The 20,194-nt window shown below is 42.1% G+C and overlaps 2 protein-coding genes across 3 annotated transcripts; one reads left to right on the top strand and one right to left on the bottom strand.

Annotated features, from left to right (window-relative positions):
- Positions 1–2,208: 2,208 nt before the first annotated feature.
- Positions 2,209–4,960, bottom strand: Armcx6 (armadillo repeat containing, X-linked 6). Its single transcript, XM_013035082.1, has 4 exons — positions 4,881–4,960; positions 4,490–4,566; positions 4,062–4,138; positions 2,209–3,769 (listed from the first exon to the last, which is right to left on the bottom strand). The coding sequence occupies exon 4, from the start codon at positions 3,631–3,633 to the stop codon at positions 2,728–2,730; it is 906 nt and encodes a 301-aa protein (XP_012890536.1). The 5' UTR covers positions 3,634–3,769; positions 4,062–4,138; positions 4,490–4,566; positions 4,881–4,960; the 3' UTR covers positions 2,209–2,727.
- A 5,857-nt stretch (positions 4,961–10,817) lies between these two features.
- Armcx3 (armadillo repeat containing, X-linked 3) lies at positions 10,818–15,491 on the top strand. 2 transcript variants are annotated; one of them, XM_013035102.1, is made up of 4 exons: positions 10,818–10,945; positions 11,471–11,550; positions 11,866–11,922; positions 12,503–15,491. In XM_013035102.1, exon 4 carries the CDS (start codon positions 12,648–12,650, stop codon positions 13,785–13,787), a length of 1,140 nt encoding a protein of 379 aa, XP_012890556.1. In that variant the 5' UTR covers positions 10,818–10,945; positions 11,471–11,550; positions 11,866–11,922; positions 12,503–12,647; the 3' UTR covers positions 13,788–15,491. The 2 variants fall into 2 exon arrangements, with proteins under 2 accessions (XP_012890556.1, XP_012890557.1); XM_013035103.1 differs by having other exon boundaries at positions 11,829–11,922.
- Positions 15,492–20,194: the final 4,703 nt, after the last annotated feature.

Raw genomic sequence — 20,194 nt, 5'->3', positions numbered from 1 at the left:
AAATATAGTGAGTAGCCAAAAGATCTAAATAATTGTGCTTGGATACGTCTGAGTCAAGCAGAAAAGGTCAGATAAGGTGATGTTAGGGAAATGAACCCTAAGATATGTATTCAAATGTATTTTTTTCTTTCATGTGATTGTTTCTAAGGCATTTATAAGATTATTTCTTTGTTGCCTTGTATGTCCTTCCCCCACAGTATAACCCGTGCTTTCACTGTATTTGATGTCTGTATAATTTGTGGAGGGGAAGGGGAAAAACAAGTCGCTTAAATAGGGATACAGGTGGACCCGTTGCAACAATGAGAAGTACAAGTCGTTATGTCGAAAACGAACTTTACAACTTTGGTGGGGGGGGCGGGGTGGATTGGATGGGGGGGGGGGGGAGGATGGGAAAGGATGGGAAGGGGAAACAAAGGAGGAGGCTACAATGTTTGATAAGAGATGTACTCATTATGTTGCCCATGTAATTGTAACCCCTCTGTACAGTATTTTCACAATAAAAAATAAAAATAAAAAAAGAAAAACATATAAAGATAGCAAGCTTTGAGAATTTAAGGTGTAAAGGTAATGCAACTGGAAATAAAGCATAACAGATATATTCTGCTATGCCATAAGAAAAAAATACTACGATAAATTTTCTAGTCAGACGAACATCACTCAATCAAAGGGTGGTTCACTTGGGAGAAATGGGATCCTATTAACAGAAGTTGGGAAACAAGACTAGATCCTGTTCATGAAGCCACAGAGGCATGACGTCATGGGGTGAGTTGTGGTGTGCCAGTAACCCAAAATCACTCTGTGGCTATGAAAAGCCTCAGGACCTGGGACTAGCAGCAGCCTCATTCAAAGTTGGAGGACTTTCCAGAGTAGGTTGGGAGGGCCCTGGCAGTCTCCCAAGCCCACAGGACAGCATGGGGCACACACTTTAAGAAAGAGCTTAGCTCATCTAGATCACAAACCCTAGAAGAAAGGAGAAGGAATACAAATCTGTGTTCTTTGTGATGGAAGCAGGCAGAAGTCAAGGCACTATGCAGAGAGAGCACTGCTGCCCAGGCCTGGTTGGTGATCCCAGCAGCATTGCAGAGAACACACCAGCAGAGGGCACCAGACACAGCAGAAACACAGCCCAAGGAAATCAAGAGTTGTCTATAGAGTTTTACCATTGCTTTCAGAAAGGGGACCTATGCTCCACACACCACAAGCATGCACTTAAAGTGGTTTTGTGGAGGCAGGGGTATGGGGAAAAGCTAAGTGTCATTGGGAAACATCTGGAAATGCTGGGGCGGCCAAGGAAGGAAAAGTTGAAAAACCCATTAACTCCTGATTTCATACACACAGGCACCCCTGCATCCCAGAAGTACCAGGAGCTGAAACAACAGCATGGGGGGAGGGGTCTGTGATGGACTGGCCATGGCAAGCTGTACCAGGCACTCTTTCCAACTGCAGTAGCAGCCACATCCCTATGGGGAGTTGATGGGGGATCCACTGTCCTGTTCCTGGATCCCACCCAAGGTACAGTGGGAGGTGGGATAGAAAGCACACACACACACACACACACACACACACACACACACACACACACACACACACGGCAGCTGAAATCTTAGTCTACCGCTAACAGTGCTTGGCATCCCAAGAAAGGAAGAAGGCTGGAGGTGTGTAACAGCAGTTTTCCAGGAGAGGTGAAGTTTCAGAATGCGGCACAGGGCAATGGCAGTATTATTGTGGTGCTGATGCATTAGGTGTGTACAGATGAAGGGCAGAGAGCCACCTCCTGTCTCCTGTTGCCACCCACTCAGGAACATTCAGGATACCTTCTTTCCTCCCCAGGCCTCCAGTCAAGGAGAAACCTTTATCATGAGATTCCACTATACCCCACACTACACTGCTGCCTTGCAGGGAGTTACTTTTCTCTTCAGGCTCTCAACATTCATCTTAAAATCAACTTCTCTGTCACCATGTCCTGTGGCCCATGCCCGCAACCCCTTTCATGAAGCTTATTCTGAGCCTCTGTCCCTACTTCTACTAGACCCTGAGGAGTGTATCAGTCAGGAAGCATACACCCCAGTCAGCTGGCATTAGGGGTACACTTTGGTCTTTTCCTCAACACAGTTTGTCAACTCAAGGACAAGAACCATGTCTCTTTTTGCCAATCAAAGCACACAAGTTTATTGATGATACACACAGGTGCAGACTTGGGTGCAGGAGGTTAAGTCAGTAAAATGGCCAGGAGGGGAGTGAAGATTTGAATCAACAGGCTCACCATCCACCAGCTGGTGTGGGAGAAAGGAAAGGAAAAGACTTAATATTAAGCAGCAGCAAATGCATTTTCAGCACAAGCTTCCATGTGGGCTTGTTCTGTGCCCAGTGATCCCACTTAGATAAAGAGGCCACTGTGGGCAAGGACAGCACTGTGGATGCTGTGGTTTGCTGTCCTGGTCATTGGTCCCTTTACCTCAAGAAGGTAAGTTACAAGGCAGGAAGTTACAATGTACATTGTCTGTGTCCTGCCCAGTCCAGAAGTTACCCAAAGCTGTGTGGCAGCCCTGCCGGACCAAGGAGACAATGATGTTCCTGAGCCACTGGAACTTTTGCCCAAGCCCCTGGTGGCTGGCTAAGACTACACCTTCAGGTGTACCCATTACAGACTTTTTGCTTTTGACATATGTAAACCAAAGCCGAACAGGGCTCAGGTGCATTCAGCGCCATTCTGTTCCAGACTGCCACTTAAGGGAGGAGGGTTTCCTGGAGAATCTGTCTGCTGCCTCTTGTAATAGAGACAGCCAGGACTGAGCACAGCATTTGGGCACCTAGCAACTCCCCTGCCAGGGCTGGCTTTTCAGACAAAGCCATCGGCAATTCCAAAGCCTGAACCTTAGCACATTTACTTCCCTCAGAAATCAAAGGAAACTGCAAGTCTGAAACGGACTTGGCAAGCATGTTATTAATAATTGTCATGCTTATTAACACATGTAATCCAGCCTGATGTAGAAGTGAGTTGCAGCATTGAGACAGAGTATCCCTATACATTTCATCGATGTACATCTTAATCTGGCCCTGATTTTCAGTACTGGCTTTCATGTTATTTGGGGATCCTGGAGCTTTCTCCCTGACAGTGGAATGGACAGTGGAGATTGTGTTTCCATTGACAGAGAGGTTGGCCAAGTAACTCTTGTCTGCATGGTTAAGTGGAAAACAAGCATCCTTCATCTCACCAAGAAACATTTTTCCCTTAATGGAAGGACATTTTGAAAGGTCAAGTATACAACTGAAATTTTTATAGCTTTGAGCACTCCACATATTTTTATGCTCATAGGGGAATGGCCGCTGTTTTACTGGGTGTGCTCTGTTGGCCTTGCCACCTCCTGAGGGTCTGTCCTCAGAACCACCTGGGGCCCCAGGTTCATTCCAATCCCCTTCCTCACTCCAGGGCCGAGCCATAGGTGTTAAATCAAACCAAATTTCCTGTTCCTCCTCATCCAGTTCGAGATCATCATCCCATTCATCTTCCTCTTCTTCCTCCAATTTGTCACTGTCCTGTCTTCCTATTGTCAGTTTGTAAACACAGTAGCAGGCCCCAGCCCCAATCATCAGTCCTGCTGCCATCCAACCTACTTCCCGGGCCCGGCCCATGCTTATGTTCAAGCTGACCCCAAGGCTGGAGGTGAAATGACCTGTTTGAAGGAACACTTAGAGATGGGGTGAATAATGGTTCAGGGTAGTTATCATCAGACACTCCTAGGCTGCTTCTGTAGCTCTGATGTTGAATCTGTGGATGAGAAAAAGTATTAGGGCTTTGAATTGTGCCTGGATTTGGGCTTCACCATATAGCTTAGAAAGATTTTGTTGTTGTTGTTGTTGAGAAAGTTATATTGCTAGAGAGTGATTCATTTGTTCTTTTCTGTCTTCCTCTATTAACACCCAGTATTCACTTTTTTCTCTTCTAGTACTCTCAGAGAAGGGCAGGAGTTGGGGGACAAGGAAGTTTGATCTTCAGGTAGCCTTCTTCACCACATTTATCTCCCATCCTCTCCCCTCCATAAGCAGTCCCTGTAACCAACCTTCACCAGAGTCTGGTGAATTGCTTTTTCCCTTGGTTTCTGTTAGTCTTCACTTCACAATGATAGATGGACAGAGTCTGGCAGAAGGACAAATGAAAAAGGTAGATAGCATTGAAGAATTGAATGTGGAGTTGGGTGGATCTAATTACATTGATCATACAGGTCCCGATTTGCTGTTTTGAATTTTAGGCCTTAGGGTTAAAAATATTTCTCACACCCTCCCTACTTTCCTCACTCAGGCTCCCCCCTCTCCCCCCCCCATCGTCCGCCATTTCCCCAGCAAAGGCCGCCACACCCCTTTCCCTGCACTGAAATGGGAGGGGGGTGTGAAGAAAGAAGGGGCCAGGAGAGGGCGACTTGGACCTCGCCTGCACAGAACCCAGCCCCCTCCCCAGCGGCCCCCACCCAAAGTCCCAGGCTAATCCTACCTCTGACTCTCCTCTGCATGGTTCCAATCAAGGTAGTTTTGATACTTCTCTCGCCCACTTCGCCGCGACCTACAGATCTGCAAACAGACAGGGGAACACGGGGACGGAGTGCTTAGTGGACGGACCAGCACCCCGAACCCCGTGCCTGGATTGTGGAGCTTTTCCTCCCATGGATTCTCTGAAACCGTTATCCACTCCCCTCACCCCCACCCGAAGCCCGACACTTCTCTCCAGTAAAAATGAACACGGGGTGCTGTGGGGGTGGGGAGAAGGGAAAGGTATTTAAAAAGTAAGCGAAAAAGAGACACCGCTTCCATCAACCTGAACTTGCACCCTCGTGCTTTTTGGTCCGGTCCCATCCCAACCTCCTTCCAAGCTCATTCGTACCGACCTGTACTGTCTGAGCTACCTTCCTTCTTGCTGCACACGCCTGCAGAGTAATATTGGCAGCTGGTACCCAGACGGAGGCGACTAGCAGGACTTCTGCTCTAGGAGGTTCTTGGTCACGTGATAGTCACGTCACCGGTGAGCTCTGGCCCCCAATTTCCACTCCCATAAGCAGTGCGGCAGGCGCCAGCCTGTCCTGTACCTCCTCAACATCTCTCTAGGCCCTGTCATTCTTTTCCTCTGTAACAATACCAGAAACCAGAGGTGACAAGATCTCTCTGATGTTTGACTTTCTCTAATTACAGGAAGGGAGTGGGGGATCTTTCTCCCAGGTCTATCCTGTTTCTTCTCAAGGAATTGTCTCATCGTTTTTCTTTTATCTGAAACTCTTGCATGGCTTTCCTTAATTTATATCCCCTTCAGTTCAGTCTCTGCACCAAAATTGGGGGAAGGGAGCAGCAAAGAAAGGCCAGGCAGTAGTGCAGCCTTTAATTATATTTTCTATCTGTGTATGTGCTTCCATCTCTCTTTATTGATTCATTCAAGCTACACTATTTTGCAAGTAAGATGCAATAAAGCATTTTGCACTTGGAAAAAGAATTCCAATCTTATTTTTTAATGTATGTAATAAACATTTTCTACTTGTTAAGGAGACTTCATTGATTTGGCAAAGTTAATTTGTACCAAACAGTACTATTACAATAGTATATTCAAGTTTGAAAAAGACATACCCTTACAAACAGAACTCATTTGCTTTGTGTATGATTTATAAATTGATGGATAAATAGATCTGTAGCAAGAAAGTGCTCTAATTATATCCATTTTCTTGTTTGGGTTTTTTTTTAACTGTATTTTTTTTTGTCTTTTCTTTTTTGGTACTGGGGATCGAACCCAGGATGTTGCACTTGCTAGGCAAGCGCTTTGCCACTGAGCTACATCCCAGCCCTATATCCATTTTCTATGAGAGAACCACTGTCCCTTTCTTTCTCTTGGCTGAACTCATTGTAGTAGGTGTCAGATGACAGAAATTGTGTAGAAAGCAGCTGGATGGATTTCACTCTCACTTCAGAGGCTGGACTTTATTCACACTCCAATGTCAGATGAATCTTAGTGTGTCAGATGAAATGTACAAGTTAAGACTTCACATTTTAGTCTTCATTTCATTCAGAGGGCTTTATTTAAAATATACTCTGAAGTTTCATTATGAAACCTATAAATCACCCTGAAATTAGAGAAGTCCCTGTTACTGCTTTGATAAAAATGAGGGTTAAGCCAGATACCAGTGGCTCACACCAGTAATCCTAGCTACTAGGCAGGCTGACATCTAAAGATCATAATTCAAAGCCAGCCCAGGTAGGAAAGTATTAGATTCTTATCTCCAATAAACTACAAAAAAATGCACAAGTAGAGTTGTGGCTCAAGTGGTACAGTGGTAGCCTTGAGCTAAAGAAGACCAGGATAGCACCCACATCCAGAATTCAAGTCCCAGCACAAACACACAAAAAATGAGTCTAACAATTGGACATATCATTCCATCTGGACGCTAGGGGTGTCTGCCATTCATCTGTCACCATAGCAGTGGACAGTATTCAGCATTTTCCTGGGGTAATGAGGATGAGGGTCTGTGTCTGTGCATGCCTGTGAAATGCTGTAAAACCCCCATCATTCCTGTCTCTCACACACACACACACACACACACACACACACACACACACACACACACAATACAAAGGGAAGGACAAAGTACAGGATCCCAAGTAGTCATCAGGAAAAGAGGCCTTTTCCTTCCCTGCCTTCCCTCCTAACCTCTCCACACCATCCACACAAAATGCCTCAGTTTGATCATGGAATTCAGGGATGAAATGCCAGAAGTTAGCCCTTAGATACCCAACTGTGCCCCTTGGGCATCATATTCTATAAATATACAACCTCCAGGAAGCCTCTTTCTTAGAGTGTAGAAATATGACACCCCAGCTGGAGGCCATCCCTGTGAGGGGCTCTAGTGTGGAGGAGGCCCTTTTCCGAGGTGAGCTAGGAAGCCCACAATTCCTTGCTGGCAAATTTCAGAAATCTAGACTATGTCACAACTTTCTAAACTTCCCCAATCTTTTATAGTTTAAACTGACTAATCGATACCATATTCCATCTTTCTAAATCTCTACTTCGTTTGTCCATCACTCCCTTAAAATTGTCCCTTTCCTGACCATGTATTTACCTCTATCAGACATGTGAATTCTATTTCTGAAGGTTTATGAACAGAACACTCCAATTTAGTTGCTCTTCATTCCCTTTCTTTGGCTACTAGATACTTAAGTGTTTTTGTTTGTTTGTATTGAAGATATATATATGTGTGTGTGTGTGTATGTATATATATATATATATATATATATGAGAAAGAACTAAAGAATATGTAAAACTTGACAAAGATAGATGCTTCCTTGTATTATGCATAATTTTTTTGGGGGGGTCTGGTTGTGGGGCCTGAACTCTGGGCTTTGGCACTGTCCCTCAGCTCTTCAGCTCAAGGCTAGCGCTCTACCGCTTGAGCCATAGTGCCACTTCCGGCTTTTTTCTTTTTGCTTATGTGATGCTGGGGAATCGAACCCAGGGCCTCATGCATGCAAGGCAAGCGCTCTACCACTGAGCCACCTTCCCAGCCCCTATGCATAATTTTATAATACAGATTCATTTTCAGTACATTTAGGTTACAAGGAGAAAAAATTCACTCCTATTTCTCCCCACTATCATAAAATGTCTCTTCGTTTAGTGTATCCTCCTGGTCTGTCAGATCTTTCCTGGTTTCAATCCTTTTTCTCTCTAGAACATCCCTAAACCTGTGGGTATCATATCCTACTCTGATCCACAGTTTCTACTAATGAGTCTGGTGACTAACATTTAAATACTGTTTTGCACTCCATTATACAGCCAGAAACAAATGTTTTGAAGGACATGTTATATGCCTGAAATATCTTGTTAAAATTGGAAAAGGAAGATGTTTAAGCAAGTCCTGAGATTATTCTATTAAAAGTTACTGAGGCTGCAAGAATTAAACTTTTCTGTGAAGTTAGTATCACAGAAAAAATTTTGGCTTAGTGTTGGTCACATCTGCTATGTGAATTACAAAGTATGAAAGCAAAAAGGCATCAGTGGATGGTGAACCTAATGGCATTATGGGAGGTGAAAAAATAAATTATGAAAGATTAGTATCTCGAAAAGATATATTAGTTTTTTATTATGTTAATTGGTTTTATTGTACTGTGTTTTAGTTAAGATTGTCTGATTTCAGGCCATGGAACTAAATCTGGTTAATACAAGGAGGGAACACTAAAGACCAGGATCAGCTCTGATGGGTCTAGGTAGGAGGAGCTGATAGATGATCTTCTTAGAATACCATAAATCCACTGACTTTCAAGCTTTTCTCTTCCTGCTCAAGGTTCAAATTTTACTAAAAGAACTTTTGATTGGTCCACTCCTTTACTGGCAAACAGAATTTGTAAAAGGCACTTCCTCCTTTTCCAGGAGTGAAATGTGAATTGTTTCAAATGTTGTTGATTTGTACCAGGCCTTTAACTATTTTATGTATTACCTCTTTGTCTAGCTATAACTGAGGTGCTGGTAACCTGTCTACCACAGCATAACTTAGTTGTAATTTCCACATTAACTGAACATTAGAAAAGTACACTTATAAGATGATATACATAAGGTTGTCTTTTGTATGTGTATACATGTTGGTGCCAGGGCTTGAACTCAGAGACTTGCATTCTCACTAGTTGTTTTTTTTTCTCACAGTTGGCATTCTATCACTTCTCTAGTGGCATTCTAGCCACACCTCTAGTCTGACATTTTACTGCATAATTTCAGATGGAATCCAGTGGACTTTTCTGCTTGTGCTGGCTTCAAACTTTGATCCTCCAGATCTCAACTTCTGAGTAGCTAAAATTATAGATGTGAGTCAACAACACCAAATTGTCATTTAATCTAAGGCCACCTAGTTCTCTTGACAGAACTCTGCAAGGCTGAGAGTGCAGTTCAGAGTCTCAGCCTCCATACTGTATGCCCTACCCTGGATTTTGTGTGTACACTGAGAACAGATGCCTCTGTCAAGGAATGACTCTCATTCATAGAAACCTATATACATCTAGGTCGGAACACTCAACCCTTTGAGGCTCTGCATTCCTTCCCTGTTAAGTAGGCCATAAAGAAAGCTAAGTTTCAATGAATTATTTACCTTGAGATATACAACTGTCAAGGCTATTAAAAGGTGTTTCCCAGTCTTAGCTGTCGATTATTCCTGGCAGATAATAAGACTGCTAGGTAAACATACAATGAAAGCAAGAACATTGGTCATCTTAAGAAGTAGCTTTTAGCTGAAGACGCTTGAATACTTTTTAAACACCATGGGGCTGATTTTGCCAAGGAAAGCTAAATGTTTCCTTCATCTAAGCCAATACTCCCTCTCCTACTAACAGTGCTTCCTCTGACTCTCTGTTTTTGAATATATATCCATATTTGAAGAAGCCTCTTTGCTGTACATGATCATTCTCTAAATACAGAATCGTATAACTGATTTGGCTTCTGATTGCTAAATTTTTAAATCATGTCCTGGTATTTCCTCCCAGCAGTGACATTGATGTTATTTTTTTCCCTGTAGAGATTTACCTGTTTCCCAGACTGTCTGGTCTCTTGATTTACTTCCATGTTCTCTGTAGATTGTCAAGGTTATAGTCAGAGATAATATCCAAACTATTAGGAAATATTTCACTGATGATCCCATGTTCTGGAAAACAATTTTACCTTTTGTATTGTGTTGTTTCTGTACTGTGTATTTTTTACAGTTATTTGCTTGTAAGCAACTGAAACTGGTCCTGGTTAATGTGAAACAATGTAGGAACATAATTATTTTTATCTCTTTTCCTATTAAAAATAAAGCTAAATCACAAATGTGTTATTGAGCTCATCCAACCAGTGAAATGACTTCTCATGATTGCTAGATGCCAAGTTCAGCCAAGTATGTCTTGATCTTAATGTTCTTCCAATACCTATCTAATTTACAGTTGATAGTCACGACTTGTACCTGTCTATTTTGTGTTGTTCTTTGTGTATCTTTGTGCCTCTTTATCTCATATGTCGCACATACTGTTGAAGATGTGATTTTTACTAAAGCTTTTCTGCTAAGACCTCAAACCCTCTTCCTTTTTAACTTACTCAGGTGAGAGTCTGTTGCTCTCCTATTCAGAAGGTTGGCCTTGTCAGAAGATTTACATATTCTCAGTCATACTTATTAGCTCATTCAGGGTTTATATTAGGTGCTAGGCCCCAAAAGACATTAAAATTATTTTGAGTGAAGTAGTTAACACTCTCCTGCAAGTGAGAAATGTGGGACTTTCAGAGGCCATCACCCCACATTGCTCTCCCACCTCCACTCTTGTTTGTCCTAAAATGTAATTAGATTTACAGTATTTTTCTCTTCATAAGCAAAACGTGGGCTGGTGATGGGAGAAGGCAGAACAAAAAGAACGAAAAAATATTAGGAAAGTAAAAACTATACCCCCATTCCAGGTTTCTTTTTTGATTGCTTGTTCATATCAGATGTGAGACTAGATTTCAGAGGAAATAGACATTAATAGCTGGGAGTGGGGGAGGTGGAGGGAGAGGCTGCTGTCCCAGGAGCCTAGGGAAGGAAGAGTCAATTTTTTTAAAAAAATACAAGTGACCAGTAGCCTCAGGGGAAGATGATGTCCCGCTCTGGGAGCGGAGCAAGCGAAACACAACTTACTGAGGGAGAGGGAAATAGTGAGGAAGAAGTAACAGGAGTAACAAGGCCTAGTATGGGGCAGGGAAGAAAGGGGGCGGGCCCACTTCTGCCGCACTGCTGGTGGGAGGGGAAATTGGGGATCCGAGTTGGTGGATGACGTAGCTCTCACGTGACTAAGAGCTGACGTGTGCAGAAGTCCTTCTTGTCCTGGTCGTTTTTCCCGTCTGAGTACCAGTTCCCTCTTGCCCAGAGGACAGGCGGGCCTGCGGCATAGGGGAGGAGGAGGAAAAGGAAATTGTCCCGGATCCCTGCAGGTCAGTGCTTGGGAGATTCCATGAAGTGTGGGAAGGGGGGGGGGTGGACGGTGTAGGGCGGGGACGTTCAGGTCCTAAGGAGCCTCGGTCGTTTCTCCCACTTACCACCGCTTTGCAAGACATATGTCCCGCCCGCAGCCCATTACGATGCTGCGAAGCGGTGAGTAGGGGGTATTTAGGCAAGAGTCCAGAAATGAGGAGATGGAAATTTGCTGCGAGTTTAGGCCCTCAATCCGGAAAAGACTTGTGGCCTGGGTGTTGGCCCCCATCCCACCAAGACAGTGCCTGTGGGGAAAGGCTGGAGATGAGGGTTGGGGATGCAAGGTGACACGTGGGAGAGGGGTTAGAGGGGTGGGAAACCTTTGACAATCATACCTTCGAATTAGGAAAGAGTTGCATTCTCTGGGGACGGGTCCGACCGCCAAGTACAGAGTAGTGGCTGCTTCCCTGAGCTTCTGTCTGTGGCGGTGTCTTCCTGACCATGGTTTTGTGTGAAGTGGGTCCGAGCCTCTCTCGGGTGGCCAGTTTTTCCATAGGTTGCGGTACAACGCCAAGCAAGAGAAGAGGAAGGAAATTAACCACAATCACTGAAGGTCAATTTGAGGGTAAGACCATCTGGGGACCCTACGAAGGGCGGGGTTAGAAGTGAGTGAAAACTAGAGACGGTAATCTAGATTCAGGTCTGAGCCTCAATGTGTTTCTGGCACTACCCGGATTGTGGCGAAATGGCGTGCGCTGTGTGTGTGTGTGTGTGTGTGTGTGTATGTGTGTGTGTGTGTGTGTATGTGTGTGTGTTTGTGCACGTGGGGGTAGGGTGGGGAAGAAGGAATGACAGCAGAGAAACCTACCGGATACTTTGTTCATAATCCTCTTCTCTCATCAGTACTTAGTCCCCATATTTTCGATCTGTCATCCAGTAGGTCTTCTGTAGCAGGTGGCACCGATTGAAGCGAGGAAGTTTCACAGAATCAGCAGAGGTTAGTGTGGGCGTGGGGGCTGCCTGGAGTGGGGGAGGGGTTAGAAATCGTCCGTAGTTTCGACTGGCTCTCCTAATCCTACTTTATTTCCCTTATGGACCGCCATTTGAGGGATGAAGGGGTGGGGGAGGAGGTTTGTGCATGTTTTGGATGGTATTGAGATTAAAAAACAACAACAACAACAAAACAACAGTCAAAAAATTCTTGACGACTGCCTTGGGGAATTAGGAAAGCAGCAAATACACAGTCAATCCATCAAGTGTTCTGATCTCACTGGCTCTGGTCTCCGCAAATTAGAAAGGGTGTTGGGTGTGGCACACCTCCCGGGAAGGGAAGGAGGGCACACTGCCTTTCTCCAGGAGGATGGTGCAAGGTGCTACTCCTTAGGGACATCTGAAGTTGAAGTGACTGAGAACTAAAAAGAATCTGAAAGTGGTCTGTGAGGGATTGGGAAGGGGGTGGGATGTCAATAATCTGCATTTCCTATTCTATTACCATTTTCTTGTGTTCTGTGCATCTCTGCATGGAGCATTACAAAGAGAAAAGAAATTCAAACTCTATTTCTTTCCTTTACTTCTAGATCCATCTCCAGAATCAGTATTGTGACCTTGAAGTGGCTGAAGAACATCACTCTTCTCAAGCCTGCACTCAGGCCCACAACCCCCTTCTCTTACTCAGAGTGACTACTCCGTTTCTTGGTCCCTGCTGTTGCCAGGGACGATTGCATGGGCTACGCCAGGAAAGTAGGCTGGGTGACTGCAGGCCTAGTGATTGGAGCTGGAGCCTGCTATTGCATCTATAGACTGACTCGGGGAAGAAAACAAAGCAAGGAGAAAATGGCTGAGGGTGGCTCTGGGGATACTGATGATGCTGGGGACTGTTCTGGGGCCAGGTATAATGACTGGTCAGATGATGATGATGACAACAATGAGAGCAAGAGCATAGTGTGGTACCCTCCTTGGGCTCGGATTGGGACTGAGGCTGGGACAAGAGCTAGAGCCAGAGCAAGGGCCAGGGCTAACAGAGCTCGACGAGCTGTACAGAAACGGGCTTCCCCTAATTCTGATGATACTGTTCTGTCCCCTCAAGAGCTACAGAAAGTACTTTGTTTGGTTGAGATGTCTGAAAAGCCTTATATTCTTGAAGCAGCTTTAATTGCTCTCGGTAACAATGCTGCTTATGCATTTAACAGAGATATTATTCGTGATCTGGGTGGTCTCCCAATTGTTGCAAAGATTCTTAATACTCGGGATCCCATTGTTAAGGAAAAGGCTTTAATTGTCCTAAATAACTTGAGTGTAAATACAGAAAATCAGCGCAGACTTAAGATATACATGAATCAAGTGTGTGATGACACAATCACATCTCGCTTGAACTCCTCTGTGCAGTTGGCTGGACTCAGATTGCTTACAAATATGACTGTTACTAATGAGTATCAGCACATACTTGCTAATTCCATTTCAGACTTTTTTCGCTTATTTTCAGCAGGAAATGAAGAAACTAAACTTCAGGTTTTGAAACTTATTTTGAATTTGGCTGAAAATCCAGCCATGACTAGAGAACTGCTCAGGGCCCAAGTACCATCTTCACTGGGTTCCCTCTTTAATAAGAAAGAGAACAAAGAGGTTATTCTTAAACTTCTGATCATTTTTGAGAACATAAATGACAATTTTAAATGGGAAGAAAATGAACCTACTCAGAACCAGTTTGGTAAAGGTTCACTCTTTGTCTTTTTGAAAGAATTTCAAGTGTGTGCAGATAAAGTTCTGGGAATAGAAAGTCACCATGATTTTTTGGTGAAAGTAAAAGTTGGAAAATTCATGGCCAAACTGGCTGAGCATATGTTCCCAAAGAATCAGGAATAACTTCTTTACTTTGTAGTTTAGAAGTAACACACATTGTAAACTATTCCTTTTCTCCACCTTGTTTATATGGCAAAGGAATTCTTTCAGCTGCCAATTTTGACTAATGAATACCATATTGTATCATCATCGCTGATATTTAACCAAGTTGGTCTTCAGGTTTAAGCTGGGTGAATGAATATCACTACTTGTTCTGAAAACATGTTTGTTGCTTTTTATCTCGCTGCCTAGATTGAAATATTTTTACTATTTCCTCTGCATAAGTGACAGTGAACCAACTCATCATAAGTAAGCTCCTTTTTGTCCTTTGCAGTGATTTAATTTGTACATCATCAATAGACTTGTGTGTTAATGCCAGAAAGGGGAAAAAAGGAATAGAGAAACTATCCTTGTCCTTTGGTTTATGGTATAGTTGGAGAGATAAGAAATAAACCAAAAACAAACAGAATATCTAGAACATGCAGTCATTGTCAGATGTGTGCCCTCAAAGCCCAGATGAAGCAAAGCTTCTGTGGATGCACAAGTCAACTAAAGCTTCATGGAGGACATGCCATTGAAAATGAGTTCCCAGTAGGGTGGGGGACTTAGGAAATTCCAGGCTATAGGAGTCAGGGGGAGTAGTGTGAGAAAGATGTTGAGATAGGAGCCTTCTTCCTGTGGCAGGCAGAAGAGCAGTCTGCTTAGAGTGGAGAGTGTGGGAAATAGGATTAAATGAGTTTGCAAAGCGAGGTGAAGTCAATTGTGGATGGGTGTTTGAATATTATCCTACTGAACACCTAGCACCATTAAATATTTTTGACTAAATAAGTATGATCCATATAAATGTCTCCCTATCTCTCCTACAGTGCAGCATCAAGGATGGTGCAGCAAAATGCACCTTTTCACACTCTGATGATGGTGATTTGGTAATGTGCATCATTAAGCCTTAAAATATGTAAACCTTTAGTCCTAAGGAAGTAACTGAATACTTGGCCAAAGATTCTATGTGCAAGACTGTTTCACATCAGCACAGTCTAAGGTAGTGCAAATTGGAAGCAATTTCAGTGTTTAGCATAGTGCATTGTTTAAATAAATTTAGGAATGACTGCACCATAGGACATGATAAAGATGCTGATGGAAATCTATACTGCCAGGGAAAGACATTCATCATGCATTTTTAATTGAGAAAGGTAAGTTAGATAGCAGTATTCATAGTATGATTTTGTTGGGGGGGATACTAAATCATCTTTAAAAAGATAAAAAAAACTATGGAATTATATACAGGCAAATAGTAACAATAATTATCTTTGGATAAAGGATAATCAGTGATCTTTACTTTTTTACTTTTTCTTAATCTCTATGTTCTTATTTATCTAAAATAAATATTAATTTTTAGGAAATGTATGAGAAAGAAAACTATTGGGAATGAAGCAGGTGATTAATGTGAGAAGAAAAAATATTTAGACTGAAAATGAGGTGGGTTTGAAGTTTTACCTTTGAAATGATAGATGAGTGGTGAAGGGCTCATTGCAAGGATTAAATGAAATGATAATTACAAAGTACTTCTACTATTCTGGCATGTAGCAGTTAAGAAAAGTGAATAACCTTAAGTATCTAGAATGTAGGGGTGATAATTTTTTGGTTGACCTTTGTTTCACTGGGACATTCTGCTATGTTTCAATGTCATTTAATAAATAATATCAATAAAGGTTAACATTTATTAAGTGATTGCTGTGTAGAATTCTGTCATTCCTGCAAGGAAATTGTTAGAATATCTCATAGAAGTAATGTCTCCCCTCTTCTCTAAGAACTCAAAGAGTTTTCTCAGTCATAAACTCTCCATCCTCCACAATATATTGCTGATTGGTTGGGGATGCTAGCCTGCTTTGTATATATGGAACCAGGATAGGGTAAAATTTTCTGTCTGGTTATTATCTCACTTTCCCCTCTGATTTTCATTTATGTACTCAGATCTTTAGTAGACGAAAGAACCAGGGACTGTTTGACTTCTAAGTTGTTAGATATGTTCTCTATTAAATACTTATGGGGACTCATTGAATATCATTTTTTTTTTGTTGGTCGTGGGGCTTGAACTCTGAGCTTGGGTGCTGTCCCTGAGCTCTTCAGCTCAAGGCAAGCACTCAACTGCTTGAGCCACAGCACCACTTCTAATTTTCTAGTGGTTTATTGGAAATAAGAGTCTCATGGACTTTTCTCCCCAGGCTGGCTTTGAACTGCGATCCTCAGCTCTCAGCTTCTTGAGTAGCTAGGATTATAGGCATGAGCCACTGGCACTAGGCTTTGGATACAAATTTTAAGAATAGGAAGAGAGAAGAGGAATGAACTTTTTTTTTCTTATTATTAGGTGAAAGGAAAATTGTGGGGGAGTTTGAGATACATGTATGACATTCAGATGAGAGTGCCCTCATCCATCTTCACAGAAAAAGACTAGTCTTCTATCAGAAAATAGTTTGTAACTGAGAACTTGGGAGTGGACACAAGGGGCAGACTCACAGAGTAGAGGGCTGCAAAAGAGCAGTGTAAGGGGCCGTGGAAGCTGGAGAGAGAAACACAGAATCAGACAATATCTTTTATATACTTGTACTATCTACTTATATGTCATGTATCTCAAAATAGATCACAATGTACACAAGTTTTCAGAGCCTTATTTTTGGAATTTTCTTATCTGAAGCCAATAATAAATATCCATTGGAAACAGTTGAGAAAATAGAATCACTGAATATAAACCTGTCTCCTAACACAGGAACTCCAGCACCTAAAAAAATATTGAGATCATGTTGAACTTGATGCACTGAGTGACTTTTATAGCTGGGGAGAAAAGGAGGTTAAATTGAGTAATGGAAATCAGTAGTAGGCACAAGACTGACTAGAATCCATTTACTCCTCTCCCTGACTCACTTCTGCCTTTATTTCCTCCCTCTAGAAGACAGTTGGTTGTATTTCTGGGCTTCTGTATCTTTTGAGGTGACTGCCTAATTTCTATGACACTGTGCTATGCGTAGGGAACTTTATATAGATTATATATATATATATATATATATAATCTATCTGTATATCATAATTATTAATGTTGTTGTCACAATATGACTAGTATGACTGGATGCCTGATTCTTTTTGGACTAAGAGAAATCATTCCTAATTTCTTGTTGTCCTATGTGCTTCTCTGTGTACCTTTCATGTCCTCCTCTCCAGCTGATATTTTTAAAGCAAGTAATATGGTCTTTCAGGCTACTGGGTAGAATGTGTGGGGTATGACCAGACTATACCCTCATGTCCCAATGTTTCACATAGGAGGTGTCATTCTCAATTATTTTGGTTAGATTACAGTTACAGAATTGTGGCTGTGACTGTGGTAGTGCATAGGGACAGGGAAGAGGTAGTATCTTCTCTTTAGAGATGGTATTAGAAACTCAGTTTTGGTTTTATTCTCAACCTAACAGCTTTTAGGGTCTATTTCACTTCTAATGTATTCAAGGGTAATTTTATAATGATATATTTGTTTGTTGTAAATTGCAACCTACAACATAATACTTCAAAGTCTGGTTTCCTTTTCTTAAAAATTTACATTTTATCTGTTTTCTTTCCCAAAAGTATTTGAAGTGTAGGTTAGGCAATTTGATAGGGTTCTGGTAAATTTTATGTTTATGATTTGCTTTGGCTAGGTTCCCTTGAGAATCACTTTTAAAATACTGATTTATGACTATTTTCAATGCTACCTTTTTACAGTAACTTTACATTGTATCCCTGGCTGAATGAAAGTTTTCTCTGTTGGGATTGCGGCTCTATCTGGCCTTTAGCCAAAAGCTGTCTGCCATTGTGGGGCCCCAGACTGCCCTGCCTAAAGGCGTGGGTAGAAGCAGGATAAAGGATATTTCCTTCTCAGAGTGATAGATACATGCTTCACTTCTCCTTCGGGGCCTTGTCAGACCTGTGTTCAGGCTTGGACATATCTATGTTTGAGGAGGAGTGTGGCAGGAGAGAGTGGGTAGAGGAGAGGAGAGGAAATCCTATTGCAGGGGCAACTTAATCCTGAAAAGTTTAAGCACATGTAATTTGATCCTCCAATGAGAGTGGGAAAAGTGTTACCCTCTGGCCCTGTTGACCATTAACACTGTAAAAAGTGAAAAAGAAGGTACACTATAAGCAGCTTTGTTTAGGCATAGAGCCTCCTTGTGAGGCTTGCAGGGAGCATAAGCACGTCATCCAGTGGAGTGGAACACCTTTGGGAGGATAAAAGCCAGAATGATAATTTATGTTACTGTAAGAAATAGAATTATCAAGTAGATCAGATTCTTAGAGATTGCTGCTCAGCATGTTCTCTCCCTAAGGTCGATCTAGATAAGAATCCAAATGATCACTGAAGATTGTTTAATGTTTAGAGGACCTGGTCAACTCAGAGAGCTGCTGGTGCGATGGACATAATAGTCCCTCATATACCTATCTCTGCTATAGAAATTGACTTGTTGCTAAAATCTAGCATTTTTATTTGAGAGTTAGAATACATTTCTCCCCGGACATAGTTGTAAATTTTGTCTGTCTAGATGGTGTATTTCTGGGCTTCTGTATCTTTTGAGGTGACTGCTTAATTCCTATGACACTGTGCTGTGCGTAGGGGACATTTTATATAGAATATATATATATATATAATCTATCCATCTATCATAATATCTATCATAATAGTACAATTATATTATTACTAATAAAATATATGAACAAATTGACCCACACATACTTTTTGAGAAATGCATACTTTTTAAAACAATGTGAACCATTCTTTAATTTTTTTTTTTTTTTTTTGTCGGTCATGGGGCCAGAACTCTGGGCCTGGGCACTCTGTCCCTTAGCTCTTCAGCTCAAGGATAGTGCCCTACCACTTGAGCCAAAGCACCACTTCTGGCTTTTTCTGCTTATGTGGTGCTGAGGAATCGAACCCAGAGCCTCATGCATGCGAGGCAAGCACTCTACCACTGAGCCAACTTCCCAGCCCCAATTCTTTAAATTTTTAGTTGAAAAAATGGTATATATTTTTGGGTGCAGTGTGTTATTATGACAATTTGTACATTGCAATATAATTAAAACAAGGTCATTAATATGTACATCGTCCCACACAGTCATCATTTTGGTGGTGAGTACATTTAAAAATCTAATTTTCAGCAGTATTGAGATATACATCCCATTATTATTAAGTGTAGTTTTTAGATACAGTATAATAGAGCACTAGAACCAATTCTTCTGGTCTAACTGAACCTTTATACCTTTTACTTAACATTTCTTTTTTCTCTTTTGTTCACCCTCTCAATTCCCAGGCCCTAGTATCCACCATTGTACTCTCTCCTTGGATGAATTTGACATTTTTTAGATCCCATATAATAAGGAGATGCTTTGTTTGCTTTTCTGTGCCTGGCTTATACTTTGTATAATATCCTCTAGATTCATACAGGTTGTGGTCATTAACAGATTTTTCTTTGCTTAAAGGTTGAATAGTATTCTATTGTCTATATAAATAATATTATCTTTATTCATTCATCTGGTCACGAGCACTTAGTTTGTTTCCATATCTTAGCTATTCTGAATAATGTTGCAATAAATATGAAAGTGCAGATGTGTTTACTAAATACTGATTGCACTTCCTTTATGATATACAATACACCCACAAATGTGATTTATGCATTATAGTATATAAACAATGTGATTTTTTTTAGTTTTAAGAAACCTACCGCCAAAATGGCAGTAGTAATTTCCATTCCCACAGTGTTCAAGGATTCTCTTTCCCATATCCTCACCAATACTTTTTTTTTTGTCTGTTGTGGGTCTTGAACTCTGGTCGTTGGTGCTGTCCCAGAGCTCTTCAGCTCTAGGCAAGCTTTCTATCACTTGAGCCACAGAACCCAATTCTGGTTTTCTGGTGGTTAATAGGAGATAAGAATCTCATGGAGGGGCTGGGAAGGTAGCTCAGAGGTAGAGTGCATGCCTTGCAAGCATGAGGCCCTGGGTTCGATTCCTCAGCACCACATAAACAGAAAAAGCCGGAAGTGGCGCTGTGGCTCCACTGGTAGAGCGCTCACCTTGAGCTGAAGAGCTGAGGGACAGCGCCCAGGCCCAGAGTTCAGGCCCTATGACTGGCAAAAAAAAAAGAATCTCATGGACATTCCTGCCTGGGCTTGCACTGGCTTTGAACCACCATCCTCAGATCTCAGCCTCATGAGTAGCTAGCATTACAGCCATAAACCATTGGGGCCTGGTTTTCTCCAATATATATACATATTTTTTTTTGGGGGGGGGTCTGGTCATGGGGCCTGAACTCTGGGCCTGCTGTCCCTCAGCTCTTCAGCTCAAGGCTAGTGCTCCACCACTTGAGCCACAGCGCCACTTCCAGCTTTTTTCTTTTTGCTTATGTGGTGCTGAGGAAT

This window comes from Dipodomys ordii, unplaced genomic scaffold (genome assembly GCF_000151885.1).
Source record: "Dipodomys ordii isolate 6190 unplaced genomic scaffold, Dord_2.0 Scaffold203, whole genome shotgun sequence".
Lineage (NCBI taxonomy): Eukaryota > Metazoa > Chordata > Mammalia > Rodentia > Heteromyidae > Dipodomys > Dipodomys ordii.
Note: the sequence above shows the minus strand (reverse complement) of the source record. Positions and strands in the feature narration are given on the sequence as shown.

Coding starts and splice junctions, on each gene's coding strand:
- Armcx3 (XM_013035102.1), top strand. CDS start 12,648: ATGGGCTACGCCAGGAAAGTAGGCTGGGTGACTGCAGGCCTAGTGATT.
- Armcx6 (XM_013035082.1), bottom strand. CDS start 3,633: ATGGGCCGGGCCCGGGAAGTAGGTTGGATGGCAGCAGGACTGATGATT.